This window comes from Plectrocnemia conspersa, unplaced genomic scaffold, assembly GCF_051122295.1.
Source record: "Plectrocnemia conspersa isolate PC_06_02 unplaced genomic scaffold, ASM5112229v1 ptg000008l, whole genome shotgun sequence".
Taxonomy (NCBI): domain Eukaryota; kingdom Metazoa; phylum Arthropoda; class Insecta; order Trichoptera; family Polycentropodidae; genus Plectrocnemia; species Plectrocnemia conspersa.
Genome location: NW_028277172.1, coordinates 3242422 through 3261303, shown reverse-complemented (window position 1 = coordinate 3261303; position 18882 = coordinate 3242422). Strand labels below are relative to the sequence as shown.

Genomic DNA, 18882 nt, shown 5'->3' with positions numbered 1-18882 from the left:
GAGTAACGTTAAGTAATAATAAACTGAGAGTTAACATAATATAACCGGTTACAATATGCGTGATTTATTAGATCGGTCTCAGAAATATTCAGAGATTCCGTTATAAATATACACAACACGGCCAATTGCTTCTCAGAATATAATGGCGAAATGACCAAGAGTACAAGTAGGCGTCAGTCACATTCATAAGCACGTGAAACTTGATGAATGTCCTCATGGTTGCTTTTAGTTAGAGATGTTCATTAAAAAATTAGAATTCTTGGACTGCATTGGAATTCGAACCAGATTGTAAATATAATTTACCATCCGCTTTAGTATTACTTTAACTGAAGTTAAGTTACCCTAAATTAGTATTCGGGTTAACAAACTTATAAATTGGTTATTTCCGTGTTTATACTGCGATTTTATCATTGTAACTATTAAAACATCAGCGGAAGACGTTAGGCGTCCAATAATAGCGATATGATTTTAATAGCGGTGCCAAAACGAGAAAAATAAATATTAATAAAAAAAATGTGTAACAGTCGATAAATATGAGTTTAGTTGCGGCTAAAATTATATTTAGAAAGTAAAGCGTATTTATTTTTACCGTTTGTCAAAAATTGTGCCAAAATTTTAATTTAATTATTAATGTAATAAATATCAGTTTAATGAATATCTTATTAATGGAAAATGTGTATGTGATACATTTAATAGTAGCTTAGTAAATAAAAATATACAATGCTTATTGTTGAGTGTTTTTATTAATTTTGATAATTTGTGATGTCTTACACAAAAACATAGCAGCAAATTTATTTATTATTTTTTATTGAAACAATAAATAATATTGCTTAAGAAAATAATTTACTATATATGTATTAAATTAAATAATTTACAAAAAGTATTATCTCTGGAAAATTGCTTTATATTAATAACGATCTGAATTTGGCATTAGTTTTATAGGTTTTTTATTATTAATAATGATATATTATAATACGAAGTAGGCATTATTTAACGTATAGCTTAATTAGTATTTTTATCATAAAAAATGGCTTTAAAATTTGTCTGAAAAATCTTGTTAATATAAAATAAATATTTTTAATTATGAGTAATAACTATTAGGTATTTGCTAGTTAATATTACGGTTATTATTAGTTAATATAATTTAAATTGTGTTATTTAATTTTTAATGTAAGCTATAAAATATGGTATATACACAATTTATTTGTAGCTAAGTTGTGTATTTTATATTTTAAATACAAAATTTTTAGTATAAAAATTTGTAAATAAAATATTTTTGAGACTTGCAATTTTATTAAAGCTATAAATTTTTTTGTTTTTAAGATAAGGACGTGATTTTTTGGTATAAAATATAGCTCTTGATAACCCTTATAGTATTCGCTAAGAAAAAGAAATATGTAAAAAAATAGTTTTTTGCTTCAAAACAAGTTTAGTTAAGTCGATCGACCTTCCATACAAACTTTTATTAGAATATACTTAAGGCTGGTTATTCCTTTGTTTTAAGGACCAGAAATTGAATTTTTGTTATAATATATAATTATTAAGCATTCCCATAATATTTGTCAAGAAAATAAAATATGTATTTATTTTGTAAAATTATGACAAATTTAAAAACCTAAAATAGCTTCGTCGGATAAAATCCTACAAAAAATTGTGTCTTATAAAAAATGTTTAAAAACTAAATCTGCATCGAGATAAAATATAAAAAAAAGTTTTTTGCTTTAAAACAAGTTTTATATTAAGTTGGTCGGACCCCCTCATACGTGCTTTTATGAGATTTGCAATTTTGTTAAGGCTCTTAATTCCTTTTTTTTGAAGATAAGACTTGAAATTTTTGTTATCGAATAAAACTCTAAAAAATGATATATTTCATATAAATAAGTAGTGTATTTTATTTTTTAAATATGATTTTTTATAGTAAAAAATGTAAAATATTTAGTATAAAATCTATTTAAAAAAATCTTACTCTTTTATAAAAAAATATTTTTAGCATTTTAAACAGCTTTTAAAGTCAATTTTGTATTTTTTACAATTGCGTGCAATATAAAAAAATATGGGAAAAACTAATGTTTGTAATTTTGTATCAGTTAGTAACATATAAATTTGATCTATTTATCTTACTTTTATGACAAACCGTTCACAGTTAAGAATGATATTTACGTACATGTAGTATGTATTGAATATTTTTTTAATTAAATATATTATTTGTAGAAACTTTCTTCGAAATATTCTAAAATACATAATACTATTATTTGTATTCAGTTTCTTTGAAATATACTGAAATACTATTAATCTTAATAAAAGTATAATTTATTTCTTTATATTATATATTAAAAAAAACTAATAGTTAATGTAATATTATATCATATAATAAATTATCCTTATGTTGTAAGGACTATTTATATATTTATTATTATTATAACGTGATGTATAAAAATGCTCAAAATATATTGTAAGGATATTTTATATTAATGACCAGATTAGCGTCCAAAATTTCAATTAATCATTCAAGACCACAAGTGTTTATTGGATCATTATATACATTACATGAAATATAAATACTCAAAGATTTCGGGGAGGAAACATAAATCAAAGTTTTAAAAGCTCTTCTGTACATTACGCCAAATCCTTCTGTGGCTTCGATGAAAATATGTTACATATTTTATATACGCTTTTGTATAAAAATATATGTACATTTTTTTATATATGTATTGTATAAATAAAGTTGCATAGGTGAATAGTTTAATTTGAATTTATTAAAAGGAAATATATATATATATATAAATAAAGCATATTATTAAAATACATATAATTAATTAATTATAATATTGCATAATCTACTGCTTTAATTGAAATCTCTGTGATATAGTAATCGCAATTAGTGTTTATATTATTGTGACTAGATCAAAAGCTGACACGCGAGACAGTAAATTATATCTTTTGACACCTGTCGCCTAATTTATCATAAGATGCTGTTTTAAAGACAGTTGTGACTGCTGGAATTATTTTTCAAGGCCTTTTCCATCAAGATAATATATTATGCTAAAACAAAAATTGTGTTTCTATAGGATAAAACAATATTTCTGTATATATCTTATCAAAAAGAAGATGAAAAACGACTGACTAAAATTTTTGTGATTATAATATATTGGGTGAGCTTTTTAAAAAAACATGTATTTTTTAATATGTTTTAAGTTTTATATTATTAAATTAAAATAAATATTGTCTTACGATACTTAAACTTATAATTACCCGTACAGTTTTATGAATTTATAATTTATAAATAAAAAACAATCAATTCAGTTATATTTGTAACATGACTGCAATTTTAATATCTTATACAAAGTAAAATATTTATTTATAATTTTTTTTTGTTATACAAATTTATTTAAGTGATTAAAAATATATATATTATTATTTTAATTTATTTTTAAATTAAAGAGATTTTTATTGAAATTATATTTAGCTAAGTTTCAAACCAATTCATAAAAATTTTCCGATTAGTTGGGGAAATTTTCATAAGGTGATGCTATATATAGGAAAATCCATAATATATTATTATTATGAATAATTATTTTTAAATCATAATTTGTAATAAAAAATATTATTAATATTTCAGAGCTTTCGTGTGAGTCTACCAAACGCTGGGTGGAGTCGATAGGGTTTGGTATTTGGATTCTTCTTTCTCATCAGCACTCAAAGTATCATTGACAGTAAGCTCTAAGGAATTAGTCGAAGGTAAGAAATATTTTAAATATTATTAATTAAACTAAAAAAAACGCATTGGTAAATAGCAAGTTGTTTGATAATAGTATTGAAAATAATAAAAATAAGCATAAAATCAAATAAAATTAAAAAAGTAGCTGAAGTAGTAAAAATCATTGATATAATATTAATTAAATGTAAGACCATCATTATAAAATCGGCTTACTTTACTAGCAGTAAAATGATCAGATAAAAGATAGTAAATTTTTTTGGCAACTAACTTATAATAGCCGAATGTTTGTGCAAACTTAGGGTCTAAAAATTTGAGTTATAAATATAAATAAATGTTATAAAGATAAATATGTATAACTTAAATTATTCTAACTTTATAATGTATTTTAAAAAAAAAAATACGATTAAGGATTTTTATTACTATTTATTGCAATCAAATAATATGTTTATTTAAAATATAGTAATATAAAAATTGGTGCTAATTTAAAAAATATTCTATGGAGAAAAAATATTATGTACATAAAAAGCAGATAAATACAAATATTACATTTTTGCATAAAAAGTTCGTTAGATCTCTTAAAAACTTTTGTTTAATGCGCTTTAATTTACATATATAGTAGAGAAGACCGGAATCTGGCGTTTCTAGAACGATCGTGCACGTGCATGAATACACTTTTTGCATTGTTTATGTGTCACTAATCCGGCCCTGGCTCGGCGGAAGGAAAGCGTCGTCTGGCGTCGCAGAAATGCGTCGCGAAACGCGGCGTCCGCTTTAAAAACGCCGATCTGTAGATATCTATTTTCAAGATCACGACTTACATTTTGCGAAGAAGAAAATAAATCATAGGGTGACCAATGAGTATTAATAAAATATAAATGAATCATAAAATAATATTACCAAAACTCTGACATTAGGATGGTAAAGGAAATTTGATTGACTGTGAATGAAAATCAATTAAAAACTTTATCATTTATATTTTACGTGTATTATTAAAAAAAATGTGCATGTTAAAGAATAAAAAAATTCTATAAACATAAATTTTAATATATCTATTGCTTTTATTACTTTTTATGAATAATTTTATTTATACACTTTACATTAAAAAAAAATATTGATAATAATATTTATTTGTATTAGTGTAGTTCAGAATTTTGGATAATTTTAGCTAATTAGAAATATGTCAATTTGATTGCTACATCTCTTGTTTACAATATCACCATAATTAAAGTAAGAAGCGATGATTTCTAGCAATATTGTTTGGCAAAAGTTGCACGATGATTTTAGAAGTTTCAAAAAAATCATATCAAAAAAATCTTAATCATTGCAAAAAATATTAAAAATAATTCTGTCTTTTAAAAATCTAGGATTATTGCTAATTTCTGCAGTAACACTAAAAATAGTAATTGTTAATATTTTGAGCAATAACATATTCCTAAAATATCAAAAATTAAAATTATAAAAAATATGCTTATAGCACTTTTTAGTGACTCAAAAAATACAATATGTACATTAAAATATAGTACACAAAACTTACTTTAAATAAATGAAATATGAACTTAGTAATATATTTCATCAAAATCATTTAATGCAATAAAAATGATTTTTATTGAAAAAAAAATGTTTAAATTTAATGCGACTTTATCTTGAAACCAGATATTTTTAGAAACATAATAATAACATGGTCAATGCCTTCATAAAATTGTATGATTTTAATTAAAAATATTTTTTAATAACCTTAAGCTGAATAACCATTAAACTTTTGTCAACGCAATTCAATGCATTGACTCATTGCGCTTGAAATCCATGTAAATAATAGGGCCAGCTTCTAGTATGCTGCGGATTAGGGCATCATAAAGAGTGTGTAGTACTAAAGTATACCAAAAGTAGTGCGCATTTCCAATGGTTTTTGAAAGTTGCACGAAAATCCTTAGTAAAGAAAAGCCTGTCTGGAATATATTCGCCGAGATGGTAAAATTAAAATAAATTTTGGTTACATCTCTATGGGTCGTATCTGTATTTGTATCCTAGTGTTTTTTTTGCTAGAAGCGTTAGGACACAATTAATTGCATTTTTAATGAAGTTGCTATGGAGTGGTGTCGACAATACGGCAATGCTTAGTGAATTTCAGTTGCGAGTTTTACAGTGCCCTAGAGAGTCACGATCGCGTCCCTCATTCTTTCCCATTGTCAGCGCCTAAGAACGCTCCACTTACACAAGCTATTTAGATTATAAACGAGCTTGCCAAGGATCATTTCAAAGAAATCTATGAGGAGCTGTTAAAAATATATGTGACGGAAACCGGAAATTTCAAATATTTCTATTGAAAAATAATAATAAAAAAAATATTAAAAATAATAAATGAAACAAAAAAATTTATTTAAACATTATTTCAACATTTTTTACTACTTTTACTTCTTTGGCCGCGGGATTTGGAATTAAAAATTCGTAGAATTCCGGGAATTTTAAGTATTTTTATTGAAAAAAATATAAAAAAACATTAATACATTAAACAAAAACTTTGAGATTCTAACCCTTTAGGGTGTGACTGCAGCCAGTAAGACGCATGTTAAAACTAGTGATAATTTCATTAGATTATATTACATATTGCGACAGACTATAATGGGCGAGATTTTTTCTCCGAACAGTGGCGGAGAAGCTGGCGCAGGGATGTTGTCCATAGAAGATCCTTAGAGTATTGTGGAGGTTGATCCCTCTCTGTTTCGGTGCTCGTATGGTGGAGTCCGTCTCAGGATGTATATTGTCCGCAAACTTGTCTGCTGGAGTCTTTGGCGGAGTCTGCCAGGTGACTGCCGTCTTCTCATTGGAGTCCAGGCTTAATTATTCAGGGCTGCAAAGCTTTCTGACCAATCACAATCATGCAGCGATCATCTTGCCAATCGTTGCACTTGCTTCTTAGAACAATGAAATAAGTGCCTTTAGAAAGTGACATTTGCTTGATGGATATCTCCAAGGTCGAATTGCGCAACGGAAATGTTGCGACTTTACGGTGTTATTTGTCTTCCGGTGATATATTGTTTTCCGTGACCGTTTTGTAACAGTATTTATTATATATTCTCTGGTGTATGAATATATGTGTTATTAATAATTTTAAAAAATCAGTGTATTTGCGTAAAGTTGTTATTCCCTGCACATGTATTTAAATAAATATATAAAATATTTGTTTAATACAATTTTAAATATTTAAATGTTGAAAATCCTATCATACTGCGATTTGTTTGAGAGCGAGCGCCAGTCTGGTTAAAGTTGAACTTTGGTTTATCTATGCCAGTTTCCGTCGGACGTTCGCCAGGTACTTGAGCGCAGGAACACCTTGTGCTTTTGTATACATGTATATTTTAAGTTAAATTTCCAACTGGTCGGTGTTTCTCTGTCAAAGTGTACGACGCGAGTTTTGAACGCGGTTCGTTTCAGTGACGGGGCGTACCTTTATTTTTAGACATGTTAACAAAAAATAAAAATACGTGAGTCGCGAGCCACCGGCGAATGATACGACAAAAATAAATATAATATACATATGTTAGATAAAAATTAATAACTTACAGATATTTAATACATATATAGTAATAATAGTGTCAGTGTTCAAAGGTTAATTGTATGAGTGTAACAGTATATTAAATAAAAATATTTTTTCTTTGTCTGGAAATAAATAGTGTAGTGTTTGGCTTAATAATTAATTAAGTTGATTTTAATAATTAAATGCAATTAAATTTATTGATTTTTTAAATATACATATAAAAATTCATTTATTTACAGAATGTAAATATGGTTGTTATGTTAAATATTGTTGATTAGTTACGGGTGATTAAATTTCACGTATCTCTTGCTATTGACATCGGGTTAAGCTAGTTAATAAATCGACTTATTTAAGGTATTGCTTATTTAAAATGTATTTATTGGTTCAATTAGATTAGAGTACAGTAATTTAAATTAGTGCAAATAGTTTTTATTTAATTTAGAATAAAAGCTTACCAAATTTATACTTGACAGCTAATAATTCTAAAATACACAGAGCATTCGTATTCATCGTTCATAAGCAATTTTGTAAGGTTTTGCTTATTTTATTTAGATGAGTAAATTATTGATTTAAATTATTTTTTATATATTATTTATATTTCTTTTATTTGTATATTTGGTTACTATAGTAATTATATTATTTTAAATTATTATATATTAATTTGCTCTTGAGTTTCTAATATTGATCAAGATTGAAATAATCATATGTTAGGTTAAATTATTTAGTGTTTTTCTTGAACATTGTGTTAATTTACTTATTCACACAAATTTTTTTACAAATTAATATATAAAAAGTGAATTAGGTTTTTCGGTTATCTTGCAATAGCAATAGGTTTAATTTTTTCATTTTTTATGATAAAATTATTTAAATTAATTTATATCGTAAAAATGGATATTTTGTATATAATATAATATTTTAATGTCCCAATTTATTTTTAACTTATAATTTTTAATTTATTATAAATAAGTACAATTTTATATATATTTTTTTAAATATAAACTCAACTTCATTTTTTAAAGTAGGAATACTTAATAATACATAGAAACCCAAATAATGTATAAAGCAATATATTTTAAATAATGAAGCTAAAGTTTGAAAAACTGTTTTTATATATTAGTTTTTTAGCGCAATGCTAATTACTGAAAATAAATCATTTTAATATATTCCAGTTAATTTTAAATCATTTTTAATTTTATAAATAAAAGTCATAAAATCTGATTTTACACATTTTTTTTTAAAATAACTCAAAAAGACACTTTTTAAAACTAGAAAAAATAAGATGGACCTTGACATAAAAATCATTTTCCCGCTTTCATTCATATTCTTAATATATTTTGGCGAAATCGTATCGTATTTATTTTTCCTTACCTCTATATTATAAAAAATCTAATTCTAAATATTATTTTTATGTCTATATTTAACTTCTTTAGGTACTTTAAATTTAGAAAAAATAAAAAAGACCTTGATATTAAAATCATTTTATAGCATTCATTCATATACTTAATATATTTTGGAGAAATCGTATTTTTTCGTATCGTAATTTTTTTTCTTACCTTTATATTATAAAAAATAAATTTATTTTTTATATTATAGAGGTAAGGAAAAATACGATTTCACCAAATATATCTAGTATTAATATTACTTTTTTAAATATGTTAAATATAGACCTAAAAAAGATTTAGAAACGGGTTTTAGGACTCTTATTTATAAAATTAAATATTAGATTTTTAAGTTATTTTTTAATATTAACTGGAATATATTATTTTCAGTAATTAAATTATTTTATGGTATTTTTATTATTGTACATTCACACCTAAAAAGGGGTTTACTTTGTCGTAGTATATGTTATATATTGAGGAAAATTTAAATGAGCAATATAATATAAAATAATTGTACCATAAAACGAATTGTTTGTGCATTACTTTTGTATAGATTAGGTGCGAGCGAGTGAGCATTAGTCAGAATAGTTCCGAAGAAAAAAATCGAATATTTTCTTTACATAAACCGTTTTATGGAACAAAATATTTATTTAAATGCACATATCTCTTTAAAAATACCAATAATATATTTTTTGTAAAGTATGATTTTATTCATTGTGCATTTGTGATTTAAATGATATTAGTTTCAAAATATCCTTAAGCTTTAAAGTATTTTTTTTTCTTTGTTTAAAAATATATTAAAACAAGATTACAGCTTGTTTTAAAAAAAGATTTTAATGACTTTTATTTATAAAGTAAAATTGGCATTATGTATTTATTATTTAAAATTTTTAATTTTAACGATTTTTTTATTATGCTAATATTATAAAAGTATGATTTTATCAAAATCTATGTAGTCAATATTAATATATTATAAAAACTAATTTTAATATCAAAAATAGTTATATTCTATTTGGTTTATATTTATTTTATATAATGTATTATATATACAATATATCAGGGGGGGGGGGGCGGTGAGATTATAATTTGACAAAATCTTTATTTTTATTTTTATTACTATAGGAAATAAACACTGCAAACTTAAATTCTACCAAAAAATCATTTGAAATGAATGTATTTGTGTTTTATTAGGAAACTAAGAAATACACAAAAAACATTTTATTTCAGTTATGTTTGATTTATTTGTATTTAATTTTTAAATTTTAACAATTTAATTATTGCATAAAAATTATTATGTACTCTAATTAGTGATTAACATGTAAATGGTAAAGTTAAAAAATTTAAATCAACATAAAAATAGCTTCAATCTTACATTTTGTCGCTTTTACTTTATATTTAGATATAGTTAAACTATTGATGGATTTTTTTATTTTAAATCAAAATATGTAACTGAATTATTTATTATAGTTATGTTTTAATACATAAACATAATTGCTGCCTGATTGAAAAATAATGAAAATCTTACGTATGTTTCTGAAAGTTCTAAGTTTCTAAATTGATCGAAAGAAAGAGTAATCAACAAATATATTTTCATTTAATTGTGCCCTATTTTGATTGCGAATGCTTTGTGTTTATTTAAATATTTTTCATTCAACTTAGTTCAATATTATATTAAAAACAAATAATTTTTCACACCGAAAGCTCACGTCGCGACGATCTCCAGACTAGTCGTGTTTATTTATATTGAAATACTCACTTTGCATAAATATTGGAAAACTACGTAAATTATCTTGAAAGCATGCCCAAAAATACCGAATATGTTTACAAACGCGTGCTGCCATCTGACGTTTCGAAACGCACGCAAAGGGAAGAAGTAGATTAAAAAAACAGTTTTGGCTTCACCGCGATATGGTGAACTCGTGACTTAGTGAGAAAAACCAATGGTGAAAGTTAAGGGAAAATCATGTGCTCCCCGTGTGACGTCGCCATAGACTTATCCTGTGAAGAAGACATGTTGCTCGTTACCATAAACGTTGGAGATGAGCCCGCGGCGGCGATGGGTGGAATTTGGGGTAAGATTTCAGTATACTAATAGTTTATATGATTTATATTTAATTGAATGTGTAAAAAATATTATTTTTAAATTTGTATAATCATCGTTACTCATGGCTTAAAGCTCGGAAAATTTTCTTATTTACGATGGTTTGAAACTTAGCTAAATAAAAATAATTTTAAAGCTCGAAGTTAGATGGTTCTATTCATATGTATTAAATTATAGTTGATCGTGATTATTAAAATAAGCTCTACATTTTTAATATTTAATACCAATGATAAATAAGCACTATTTTTTTTTATTGTTATATCCTGACCTTAGTGTCAGAGGTGTTTATTTTTTTATTGAAGACAAAGTATTTGTTAAATTTAATTGTACGACAATTTGAGATGTATAGTTAGTATATTATATTTTTTCCGTGTCTGCGTCAAAGTATCAAGTCGTCTCCGAAATGTGTTGAATTTTGAATTCAGGACGTCGAACTGTTTGACGCGAAGAGATAAGCGGTTGCTTCTTCAATCTTTAATGGTCTGAATTCTGCCTTCCTTTTTATTCAAATTTGTATAAACTCAGTATGTTCTCGAGAATTAGTCTTTAAGTGAAAGTTTTTTTAGGTTTTTGATACACATAGATTAAGGGCTCGTTTACTTTTTCCGTCATAGTCAATTTCTGCTCTCAGTGTAACCATTCATTTCACTTGTGAGTCGCGATTTGCGTTCATTTGTCAAATTTTCAGACGGTCGTTAAAATTAAACAATTTTGATACGAATACTTTCAAGATTATTTTAGGTAATTATTCTGATTTATGTATGTGTCGCACTATATTTCGTTCAAAGTACTTTTGTACTCGTTTGTTTCGAATGTGTTAGTATGGCAAAAAGAATAACTGACCTGCTAATGTGTATGACTTAATAACGTAATATCTGAATTTTCATGATAAAACGTAATTTTGACTTGATTTAATTTGTTTTCATTCTCACACTTAAAAATTAAAAAATTTGTATTTGTTATGTTGAATCAACTGATAGTTGTTTATATTATATATAGTCACTTGTGTTTTACGGATTTTTTCTGTGATGTACACTCGGTGTACATCACAGGAAGGTAAAGATTGAACTGCATCTTCTACTTTATCTTAACAATTATCAATTAACAATGATCTGGATGCTTATTATATACATAGATAATGTATGTTTCGAATAATTATTGACTTTTAATTTTATTAGTAAATAATTGCATAAAATCATAATAAAATATTTACTCAAAATTAATCCAAGTTATTCCTATAGCTAAAATTTGCAAAACGTTAAATTAGTTCACTGAATTTCTTGCCTAGCCAAAGCAATGAAAATAACATTTGAAATTGTTAGATTAGTTATCTCATCATTTTTAACTGTCTCGATGCAATAAACGGTTCGTTGTCGGTTCCCAATTTGTCTTTCAGCGAAATCTCTATCCACAAGATTTTTGGCATGGTACAAATCAGATAATAACCGGACGCGTCTTTTTTCGACCCAAATCGACTCCGATCCGAGTGCAGTTTCCAAAAATTTGTCAGATGACTAACTCGGTTGTCAGCCGTGGGTCATAATTTCATCTGAGTGTATGATTTTCTTTGCAAACATTGTAATGTTGGTTTATTATTATTTTATTGCGTCAAAAATAGTGATTAATCCTGAAAACTGACAATGATTTATGAAAGCTCTGAAGCTCGGAAGACGCGGAAAGGATATGAATATTTTCAAGATTTATTTCTATCTAATTAAGAATATTTTAGTGCGAGATGAGCATACATGACTGTCACCTGAAAGGTCACGGTTTGAGCCCGATTTAAATAAGATTTTTTATGAGATCAATCAAAAGGAATGTGGGTGGATGGAGTGACGCAAAATTCATAAGACTCTTTTAAATCAGTGCTTTAAAGTTTGATTTTAAAAAAACATGTACTATTAGAAATATTTAATTGAAAATAAAATAAGCATATGAATCACTGTAGTGAAAATTTTGTTGTATCATATAAAATGTATCATATATTCTCTATGAGAAAATAAAAATTAATTGAGTCACGGAAATCCAATTTTTAAATTTAGTATAAAGAGTTGCTTCTACATTGTATGTATTTATTTTAGGAGCAAATCTATGTATACTTTGCGACTTACGCTGATTTTTATTTCACACACAAAAAGTATAATATTTTATACATATAATAGCTTATCAAATATGGCACCTTAAATAATTTTTGTTGCTTTAGTTAAACATAAGTTCATTACATCTTTATGTGCAATATGTATAAAATAACTGGTTGAGAATATTTGGATTTGTAAAGGTATTGCATGATTCTTAGAGTCTTAACGAAACAAACAAAACTTATATGTGAATAATGGTTTCTTTTCATTGTGAAATATAAAATATTATTCGATTGTTAAAATTTGAGAGGCGCTGAATATCGATTATTCCGCAATCAAAGCGTCTGGGCGCGGATTGTCGATCTCTCCGTTACTACACACCGATGGAAAAATGATTCTTTCAGCATCGGTGTCTCTCGATATGTGTAGTGTGTGTATAACGTGAATGTCTGATGGCAAGAATTCGACGTGATTCATATCCAGCGCCCACGTAAGTTAGCACGGGATGGCAAAATGGAATTCTCTCACCCACCATGCCGCATATTTGTAGGCGCGAAATCGTCCCGGTGAATTATTGCACTATTTCTCGCATCTAGGCATCTCGGTGACTCACAGTGAATAGATGGATGGAATGATTAGGGTTAATCTTTAAAGGGTTGTGAAGATCAGAGAGTTTTTTTACAATTTAATGATTGAAGCATAAGTGACAAAAATTCAATCAAAATAAAAATCAGATGTGGATCAAGACGTGTAATCATGTCAGTTTTTGTATACATATAATCATCATTATTTACCAAAAAAGCAAAGGCGATGGAGTGTTCAGTAGTTTTATTTAGAAGCTAATATTTATAAATCATAGTCAAATAGCTTCTATTTAACATTTTATGAAAAGCGTTCCAAGCATTCCAAAATAATTTGTTAATATATACTTTTTTGTTGCGCTTATATTTTTTTAATTTCTTCAGTCGATTCTATTCCCAATTTTACATATTTCTGATTTTAAAGAATAAAAATAGAAGTCATTCATTTTTTAACTGGTAAAAGATTCTGGTTTTTGCAAATATTTAATTAATGACATTAATGTCTGTTTTTTTCGATTATATAATTTCTCTTTAATTGTCCGTTGATTTTTTTAGCTTAACACCGAATTGATATTTTCTAATTGTTTTAATTAAAATTTTAGGGTCTCTTCAGCTGTCAATAATAATCGTGAGAATATTATCACTAACAGTGCTACTTTATAAAAACAATATAATATCGAAAAATAAAAAATAGCCCTAAATCGTTTTGCTTTCTGTCAATTCCATGCGTAGCTTCTCCTTATTGGAGCGGGTTCATAGATCACCAAAGCAAAGATAAAACCGCCGGCCGGTTAAGTAATAGATAATCGCAAAAAATTGTACGTCATACAAATACTATCGATCTTCTGATAAAGTATGCATATTTTCAAACATCTGGCACGAACACCTTCGGAAATATTTTTTATTTGGGTGTCTTATTTTATTACTTAATCAAAAATATGGCTAGTATGTAAACATTTTTTTTGTCATTTCTTGACCCGTATAGATATTAGGCATGAACCCGCCTTTACTTATGCATCATTATAAAAAGGCAGTGTTTGTAAAGCTTCTAAAAATATCCGTTCAAATTTAATTTTATACAATAAAAATGCTTTATAAAATTTCTCGATTTGACATTTTTTTGAGAAATTCTTCAGAAATTATTCTCTAAAATAAACAATAATGACGAAACACAGATAATTAAATTATAATTTTGTTTCTGCAAAAACACTTTTTGATTGCCGAAATTTCAGAAATTACTAATATTTCGCAGTTGGTATTGTACTACTGTGGATTTTTTTTATCTTTTTTAAAGCAATGCTAATAATGCTTATTTTTAAAGTTTTTTTGTAATAATATTTTTTAGCATACAGAATCGTAGTCTTTTTGGCAACAGGTGTATTTAAAATTAATCTTCGTATTGATTTAAAGTTGGAAAAATTGAATACTGAACTTTTTATTCTTTTTATAACATAGCATTAGTTGTGTATGAATATGTATTCATAATTCATACTATGTTTTTAATTGCTTATAACTTCAAATAGTTTGAAGTAATTGAAACTTGGTTTGTAGTTTGAGCAACGTTGTTTATTCAACGGCAACCGGATACGAAAATTGCGCACAATTCTGAAAGGTGATTGCTTGACTGTCAAATATATTTTACTTTTATTTCCAACTGCTTTGTATTTTTCTTTATTTTTAAATAAAAATGAAAGCGTATCATATCAATATTTGTAAATTAAAATCGTATTAACATATGTTGTATTACAGACATTATTATTTATAATTATATATACTGACGTATTCTTAAATATAAATATACATATGAGTAGTGTTTATTCTCAAGAATTATTACTCATCGTTGTCACTTATTGAAGATGATAAAAATTAATGTGTAGCAATACTATTCGTTACGCATGATTCATATATTTTTCCAAGCGTGTGTCATAAATCATAAATTGGTATTGAACAAAAGTTTTGGTTACAGTTATTACCACTTTTAGAAAGTCTGTATAATTTAATCTTTTATCACTGAGCATTATCAGGGAGCTTAAAAATTATAACAGTAAAAATATACAATCATATCTCTCTTAATAAAGTAATTTTGCATTTCATTATTTTAAACAAAATAATGGAGTAAAAAAATTATAGAATTGATTATCGCTATAAATTTCCGTATTTTAGTTCTTAGCAATATTTTTTTTCAACTTCATAAATGTAACAGTATTCGCAAAACATAATTATTATAGTAAAATATGTATTAAATTGCGGAAAAAAAAACATTATTTAGACTAAAAATTTTAGCATATCATAGGACCAAGGGTTACAAAATTAACCGTATTTTATACTTCCATACCGTTTTAAAAAACAGAAGCAATTTATTCCAAATTTAATATACGACAGACGTTAGTCCAATGCGTTGTAACGAAGTCAACACAATTTCTTAGTATTCTATTTTTTTAATGTAACGTCAAATATATTATTAAGACAATGTATTTATTTATTGTAAATCTGACAGGCGTTATTTTAATGCGTTACAACAAGGTTAACACAATCAACAACTACAAAAACAAGTAGTGAGTCACAATACTGAAATCAAAGTCTTTAAGTCAGTGGCATATATTTTATTGATTAGAAACTATTATTTCAGTTTACAATTAATATATATCACTATGCCCGAACTAGACCAATTTTGTTTTAATTGTTCATCCATGAGATTAGAAAAATCAAGGAAATCCTAAATTTACTTCAGCTTTGAATATCTTATTTCAACCATTAAATTAAAAAAAAATTAATAAATTAAAAATAATGCTTGAGTACGGTAATCGCACAATCTCTAGACACGGTACCTCACGACAGTTATGGACCGACTTTATAATAATAATTAATTTCGATAAAATGAAAAACACATGGGATTCAAACCCATGTCATTTAGGTACTGGTTTTATAAGAGCACTATTAAAATTTTAGCAGAAATTTGTATTAACACATAATGCAAATTTTATTTGTGTATATTCGTTTAATTCGTTCCTTTCAACATTTATATTTATATAATATGAGTGTTTTTAATGCTCCTCTCTTAGCACTATGAAATAAAACTGTACAGGAAGAAAGCATTTATCGTTCAAATAAATGTGTGACACATTGAACGACTGTTCTTGTGACTTATTTATAATCATGGTGAAAGTAATGTGAATTAGGATTAGAAGCTTCTTGAAGCCAAATCACGAATCGATATAATTTAATTGTATTTTAAGAATAATCATTTTTTTGGGCGTACTCTACTTGTGTACCTCTCAATCAGTGTAGTTGCAAAAAAATGTAAAGTTAATCTTAGATTTAATAATTAATTTTGTAAAATGAGTCGTATTAAGCGATCATCAATTTTTTTGACACATTTATATTAATAAAGTTGACGGTCAAAGTGCGTATCACGTCCAGGTGTGTCCGACGGGAAATTTCAGGAATACTTTGCTCACTTTTCAGGCATGCCACCGTTCCTAAAATATACTCATTGACGTAATGTGTTACTACTACTTGACGATAAGTGTTCAAATACTAACACTCGGTTTTTATTGTAAATAAGCGCAGATCAGAGGCGAACAACCCCTTTTCCGACAGAATTATATATTGTCTCGAAAGAAAAATAATGAATGGGTTTTTAATGGTTTTTTTTTATAGCACAATGAATGGGTATGTTGGCCTTTGTAGACAAGACGGCTTTGATGTCAGTGTAATATATTATATTATAATTTTGTGGAAGGAATTTATGTGATAATATGAATCGGTTGTGTTAGCCAAATTGTCTACACGTTTGTGATAAAATATATTTTGTGTTAAACTGCGAATTATGTGTTCTTTTTTGCAAAATTTAAACGCTGACAGGGTAATTTTTGTGACGTTTTTTGCGTAAAACTATTAAGATTTTATTGGTTGATAATTTTTTGAAATACTTTTATTGTTATTTTTATAGCTAGAAACACATAGATTAATTTTCGGAATATATTTTTTTCAATCAAATGATTTATCATTGCTATTATTGCCAATTTAAAGATATTTCTTATCAAATAAATAGTCTAATATTCACTATTCGTATTTTTTAATATATGGATATAATCTTTTATATTATGAAATATGTCAATATAGAGTTTTAAGTATATACTGTACTTAAATAAATTGCATTCAAGAATTGTTGTAATACTAATATATTATTGCTATAAATAGTAATGTTTCTGATTTCCCTAAACTTTTCACTTTCCAAGAAAATATTATATACAATGTATTTCACTAGAATTCTCAAAGAAGTCGTTATACTTTATTAAAGCATAAAAAAGTGGTAATTAAAAATAAACAAATATTTATTATTATTATTTTATTAATTTATTTAGCTTAATAGCTAAGTTTTACATCAAACAAATTTTAACTAAACACACATTTAATTTTATTATATCTACAATTACTCCTAAATATTTCATATTATCAACTATTTCTATAATAGAATTATCTATAACTATTTTTATATTATTATCTAACATATTTTTATTATACTTAATTCATTATTTAAATTATCTACAACTACTTTAATGTTATCATCAATGCAATACATTAATGTATCCTCCGCAAAAAGATGTATTTTACACTCTTTTACATTATTCATATATAAATAACAATGGTCCCAATTTTTACCCCTGTGGTACACCGTAATATATTTCTGATTTTAAAGAATAAAAATAGAAGTAATTTATTTTTTAACTGCTGAAAGATTCTGGTTTTAGTAAATATTTAATTAATGACATTAATGTCTGTTTTTTCGATTATATAATTTCTCTTTATTTGTCTGTTGATTTTTTTAGCTTAGCACCGAATTGATATTTTCTAATGGTTTTAATTATAATTTTAGGGTCTCTTCGGCTGTCAATAATAATCGTGAGAAAATTGTCACTAACAGTGCTACTTTATAAAAAACAATATTATATCGAAAAAGAAAAAAATAGCTCCAAATCGTTTTGCATTCTGCCAATTCCATGTGTAATTTCTCCTTATTGGAGCGAGTTCATAGATCACCAAAGCAAAGATAAATCCGCCGGCCGGTTAAGTAATAGATAATCGCAAAAAATTGTAGGTCATACAAATACTTCGATCGATCTTCCGATAAAGTATGAATATTTTCAAACATCTGGCACGAGCATCTTCGGAAATGTATTTTATTTGGGTGTATTCTTTTATTACTTAATAAAAAATAAGGCTAGTATGCAAACATTTTTTTGTCATTCCTTGACTCGTATATATATTAGGCATGAACCCACCTTTATTTATGCAGCGTTATAAAAAAGGCAGTGTTTTTAAATCTTTTAAAAATATCCGTTCAAATTAAATTTTATACAATAAAAAATGCTGTATAAAATTTCTCGATTTGACATTTTTTTGAGAAATTCTCAAGAAATAATTTTCTAAAATAAACAATAATTACGAAACACAGATAGTTCAATTTGGATTTTTTTTTTGAAAAAA

At 26.0% G+C, this 18882-nt stretch overlaps 1 protein-coding gene across 8 annotated transcripts in view; it reads left to right on the top strand.

Moving 5' to 3' along the window:
- cher (filamin A protein cher) overlaps window positions 1-18882 on the top strand; it is a 73529-nt gene that overhangs the window by 21600 nt on the left and 33047 nt on the right. For 3 of the 8 annotated variants that reach the window (XM_088190431.1, XM_088190430.1, XM_088190432.1), the window contains exon 2: window positions 3620-3738. Coding sequence is in view for 5 of the 8 variants with exons in the window: in XM_088190415.1 (XP_088046541.1) it covers window positions 10596-10704 (109 nt within the window). In the remaining 3 variants the exon portion in view is untranslated. Of the gene's footprint in view, window positions 1-3619; window positions 3739-7103; window positions 7332-7585; window positions 7608-10333; window positions 10705-18882 lie in introns of those variants that run through there. The other 5 variants (XM_088190415.1, XM_088190418.1, XM_088190416.1 and 2 more) reach the window with 5 other exon arrangements.